Here is a 6,148-nt window from a genome sequence, read left to right as displayed (position 1 = left end):
TTTTCAAGAGCAAAAATGTCTCCCACTTTCATGTGCATATAATTTAGAACTACTTATTGAATTGGCATCTTTTTGTTAAACTTTCTTTAAATCTTTTTTATCAATTGGCTTTTTTTTCTTAACAAACATTATTTTAATAAATAATTTCAACTTCACATTATTTTGTTATAATTTTTTATATTATTTTAATAATTAGCCAAGATATTAGAGAGAAAACACAATTAAAGAGAGAGGGGGAAGAAAGAGACAGAAAAAATTGACCGGTTGGAGTAATATTTTTTGATATAGCAAAAAAAATTTAAAATTAGTAAGTTTTAATTTAATAATGTTAAAATGTTTTTAAAATATATTTATTATATTTTTCAATAAAAAAATTAAGTTATTTACAGAATTAATTTTTTAAGATTGAATTTCAAAATACAAATTCGATAGATACGCACAACTCATTTACTTTACTAAATTATATTGAAGAAAAAAAAAATCTTTACTAAATTATAAGGAGGAAATTATAATTTACTCATAATTACATTTTCAAGGGAGGAAAGGAAGAAGACAAACCTGCGAATGAAACATGTGGCGGCTGCTTTGAAGCCTGAAGATGATCCTCCATTCTCTTAGCCATTAGCAGTAGAGCCGCTTCATACTTGCTCACCAAATCCTCCAACACCCATCCTTCCACAGGATCCACCTGAAACCACCACTCAATTATACATCCACCACCTTCAACCGGAACAATCCTAACCGTCGAAACGTATGATTTGAACCCGATGTTGCTGTCCACTATCGCATATCTCAGGCTGCATTCCTCATTATCAACGGCTTCCAGTCTCTCAGTGGACCAGCTAACGGGGAGTTGGTAGTTGTCACTGGAGCTGCCTTTGGATGGAATTGAGGAGCCAGAGCAGTAGCGTATGCAGCCGGGCTTGCCGTTAGTCCCGGAGATGCCATAGCAGGTTTGGAGGGTAGGAAGCCATTTGTGGAGGTTGAAGAAGTCGGTGAAAAGAGGCCATATTTGGATTGGTTGGGCATTTGTTAATTTTGCAGTGACTTTTGCTTCCCATTTAGGCTGCTGGTTTTGCTCAATCGCCATTGGAACTCAAATTCGCAGTGGCTTGTCCTTCACATGCATCTACTGCACTTTCTGACACATTATAATCTTTCTGATTGCTTGTGGAGAGGGACTTAGGTAAAGCTATTCTTTAAGACTAAAAACAAAAAATAACTAAAAGAAGCAGACAAGTAATTATTGTGTTTGATATGAAATGAATTATGTTGGAATATATATATATTTATTTATTACAAGACTTACTATAAAAAGAAATTAATCTATTAAAATAATATCAAATTAATTACAATTTAAATTAAAAAGAAATCTCAAATTTATTACCTCTTATGCAACAATTAATGAAAAATCGCAACTCACAATTTTTGGAAATTACTAAAATGTTTTTCAATTGGTTTCTTTTTTTAGTGAATAAATTAATTTTCAACCATTTTAATTAGATATTTCTCAACTAATATTTAATTGATTTGCTTTCCTTTCTTAATTAATAAATTTATTCTTACCTATTTTAATAGGAATTTCCTCAACTATTCATAGTTAGTTTCCTTTCTTTCCTTAAGTAATTAATTAATTTTCATTTGTATAAAAAAATTATTATTTTTATGCACAGATATGATTATGAAAAAAAACTTTCTTTAATTTTTTTAATTATTTTTTATTACATGTATTAATGAAAATTTTGATTTAGAGTAACAGTATGTGCCTTCCTGTCCGTGTGTGTATGTATTCTCAACCAATTCAAATATTCTTAACCAATTCAAGAAACAAACTATTATTATATATTATAACTAACCTAAAATTAATTCAAAATTTAACCATTCAAAAAAAATTAAAACAATTATTATTTTATTATAATTTTATATTTCACATAATCATTGTTAATATCAAATTTTATAATTTTTTTTTGCTAATTAATTCAAGTTATATTTAAGACTAATACATATTATAACCTATGTAATTAATTAGAAAAAGTAATTATTTTTGTTGTAATACTAATTGTGATTAATTATCATAATTATTATTATTTAAAGTAAAAAAAATTAATGTTACAACATTAATGTCTTTTTTTCCTTTAATAATATAAGTTATATTTAACAATCAATACATACTGCAACCCATATAATTAATTAATAAAAAATAATTATTTTTGTTATAATGTTGATTGTCATTCAATAATAATAATAATAATAATAATTTAATAAAATAAAAATAAGTTAATTTAATTCTATAATTTACTTAATTTAATTTGAATAATTATCACCTCCATTAAATTTAAAAAAAAAATAATTTCTATTAAATTTGTGTATAACACAGGCATTTTAAAGTGGACAAAATATTTTCTAATATTGCCTTATGGCATACTATAAAAAGAAATTAATTGATCTATAAGAAATTTCATATTTATTACCTTTCGCAAAACAATTAATAAAAAATCTCCACTCACAATTTTAGGAAATGACTTTAATATTTTTCAATTAATTTCTCTTTCTTAATGAATAAATTAATTTTCACTCATTTTAATAGGAAATTCTTCAACTAATATTTAATTGATTTGCTTTCCATTCTTAATTAATAAATTAATTCTCACCTATTTTAATAGGAATTTTCTCAACTATTCTTAGCTAGTTTCCTTTCTTTCTTTAATTAATAAATTAATTTTCACTTATATAGATTTTTTTTTCTAATCCTGATTTAATGCATGCACAAGTATTATTATATATTATAATTAACCTGAAATTAATTCAAATTTTAACGATTCAAAGAAATTAAAAGCATTATTATTTTATTATATTTTTACATTTCTCATAATCATTGTTAACAACAATTTTTTTTCTTCTTTATAAATTTAGAGCATACTATTTTATTCTTTTTCTTTTTAGAAATAAAGGCTTTGTTAAGAAAACTCAGCCTGAAGGCAGGTCAGGCAATACAAATGGAAAAATAGAACTAGGAAATCTTCAAGCCAAATAGTTTCCTCCAAATCATTAGAGATAGCATATTTGGCAAGAGCATGAGCCATAATATTGGCTTCTCGAAAGGCATGAATACAAGAAAAGGAGAAACAATTAGCAGTTCCATGCGATGATTGGATACCCAAATGCCCAAACAGGAACGAGGAACAGAGTCTTCATTAACATGTTAACCAAAGAAATTGAATCAAACTCAAGAATAACATGTTTGAAACCTGCTCCCCTTGTTATGCGTAAAGCAAAAATACTAGCCTCTGTTTTGGCATCAACGACTAGAAGGACAAGCGGGAGAGAGACTGCACCAACCATAAAAGCTAGCCCAGAAAAATCTCGAACAAACATACCAAAGCCACCTTCGACGTTGTTGACCCCACAAGCTCAAAGGAGTATAGATTTTGATGATACCAAAACTCAACTAGAATCAAACTAACATTGTTTTAAGTGTTGTGCATCTCAAAGAAAAGTCACAAGGATTTCATGATGGATTCGTGCTTCTGAAGAAAGGATAACATTCTAAAGATAACACATGACGAATCAAATGAGATAAAAGAAGAAAAGGCTACCTTCTAAGGCTGCATTGAAAATCATAATTGAAGGTACATAAAGTATAGAAGTTAAGTTTTATTGATAGGATTACTTGTGAAAAGAATTGAGGAGTAGAAGTCAATGATGCTTATTTTCAATCCATCAAAAGATTTTTCTTTTAAATATCATTATTGGCCTAAAAAGTGTTTGACTATTGGTGTAAAGTTTTATAGTTTTGAAAGTTATGCAGAAAAGTTTTCCTGGTATGCTAACTGGTTTGCTACTTATTTTAGTATGCTAACTGGTTTGTTATTTTCTCAAGTATGCTAACTGTCTCAACTCTGCACAACATCGCAGAAAACGACAAAATAACGGCTATTTTCTTGAAATTCGTATCTGTAACGTTCAAATGAGTTCTCCAACGGTAAAAAACATTCCAAAGCTATAAATACACCTACCTTTGGCCATTTTGCACTTAATGAAAGTCTCTCCACTGTTCAAAATCATAAAAGCTTTCATTCAAAGTGCTCAAAGTGTTTTTATTGCTCATCATTGGCTTATTTACTCAACTCTTCTTTATAGATTCTGTTGTATTGAGTGAGAGTGAGTTTTAAACACATTATTATCATTTATGAGAGGTCATTCAAGCACCTATTGAAGCTTGGTTGTGAAAAGTGTTTGGGATAACACTTGGTAGAAGTGTGAAGCTACTTGTAAAAGCTTTGGTGAGAAGATTTGTAAAGGGCTTTTGTCTCTTGCCTTTAAAAGAGAAGAATAGTGAAGTGAAGACTCAAAGTGGGATCTTTGAGAGAGTGGATGTAGGCTAGTTGAAGCCGAACCACTATAAAAATTTCAGTGTTCATGTTCTCAACCCTTGCTCTTTACATTTATACAATTTAACTTTATGATTGATATGCTCTTGCTGATATGAAAGTTGATATTGTTTGCTGATAACCTTGCTGCAAACTGAGAAAATTAGTTTATCGCTAAAGTCGATATCCGATATAATCGCTTGTTATTTGATTTGTCGCCGCTAGGATATCCGTATTCTCGCTCGTTGCTGTGTTAAAAATTTATCCAGATTACTGATATCTTTACTGAATGTTGATATAATTTGTTAGATCAGTATACTGATTGCATATAGCTTAACTTTGAATCAACTTGTCAATAGAGCTGTATTGTTCATATTTCACATTAGTCAATTAAGTTGAACCTAGCTGCAATTTTCAAAGGTTTTGAGCAAGAACCGAAAATTGTTTTTAAAGTCCAATTCACCCCCTCTTGGACATATTTTGGGACATCAATTTGGTATCAGAGTTTGTCTCTCTTGCTTGAGGATTAAACCCCTTAGAGTGATCCACACACATGGCTAGTTCATCTAGAAATTACTGTATACTCCGCTCTTAGTGAAGGTTATTCCATCACTAGACCACCACTTTTTAATGGCACAAATTACTCCTTTTGGAAAACTAGAATGAGAAATTTTATACAATCTGTTGACATTGATGCTTGGAGAATAATTAAAGATGGTCCTTATATTCCTTATAAAACCAGTGAAGGAACGGTACAAATTCCTAAAGCTGAAATTGAATTTGATGATAACGATTGGAAGAAAATTTCTACAAATGCCAAGGCTATTAACCTTCTTCATTGTACTCTTGATATTAATGAGTATAATCGTATTTCAGGATGTCAAACTGCAAAAGAAATATGGGACAAACTAGAAGTCACATATGAAGGAACTGATGTGGTGAAAGAGTCAAAGACAAACCTCCTCATCCGTGATTATGAGTTGTTTGAGATGAAACCTGGTGAAACTATTGCTGAGATGAGTACCAGATTTACAGATCTTGTCAATCTACTTAAAGCACTTAGAAAGAGATTTGAGGAACAAGAACTTGTAAAGAAAATTCTGAGGTCTCTTCCAAAGTCATGGGAAGCAAAGACTACTGTTATTCAAGACACTAAGGATTTCAGAAAATACACCTATGATGAGCTAATTGGTTCTCTCATTACACATGAGATGATCTATAAGAAAGATGAGAAAAAAGGTGATCAAAAGAAAAAGAAAGGTATAGCCTTCATATCCGAAAAAGTAGATGAGAAAAAGAAAAGTGTTGCTTTTAAAGCTAGTTCAAGTGATGATTCAAGTGCTTCAAGTGATGATGATGAAGATATGGCTATGATAGTCAAAAGATTCAAAAGAGCATTTAGAAAAGGTGGAAGCAAATACAAGAAGTTCACAAAGAAATATGCTCCAAAGACTCCAAATCATTCAAGTGAAATAGTTTGTTATGAGTGTAACAAACCAGGCCACATTAAGCCAAAATGTCCTACATTGAAGAAGAATAACAAGTTTAGAAAGGACAAAAGCAAAAAGGCAATGGCAGCAACATGGAGTGATAGTGACTTTTCATCAAATGATGAAACAAGTGACAAAGAAGCTGCAAACACTTGTATGATGGCAATTGAAGAGAAAGGTGAATGCTCACACATCGAAGATAGTGAAAATGAGGTAAATCTTGAACTTTCTAATGTTGATGAATTAGAACTTGCATTTGTGAAGACATATGATAAATATAGAACTTTT

At 30.0% G+C, this 6,148-nt stretch overlaps 1 protein-coding gene across 1 annotated transcript; it reads right to left on the bottom strand.

Annotated features, from left to right (window-relative positions):
* Positions 1-471: 471 nt before the first annotated feature.
* LOC110647767 (lachrymatory-factor synthase) lies at positions 472-1,186 on the bottom strand. Its single transcript, XM_021801740.2, has one exon. It carries the CDS (start codon positions 1,088-1,090, stop codon positions 524-526), a length of 567 nt encoding a protein of 188 aa, XP_021657432.2. The 5' UTR covers positions 1,091-1,186; the 3' UTR covers positions 472-523.
* Between the last annotated feature and the right edge of the window lie 4,962 nt (positions 1,187-6,148).

The sequence above is a fragment of the Hevea brasiliensis genome, chromosome 4 (genome assembly GCF_030052815.1).
Source record: "Hevea brasiliensis isolate MT/VB/25A 57/8 chromosome 4, ASM3005281v1, whole genome shotgun sequence".
Taxonomy (NCBI): domain Eukaryota; kingdom Viridiplantae; phylum Streptophyta; class Magnoliopsida; order Malpighiales; family Euphorbiaceae; genus Hevea; species Hevea brasiliensis.
This window is presented reverse-complemented; position numbering and strand designations above follow the sequence as displayed.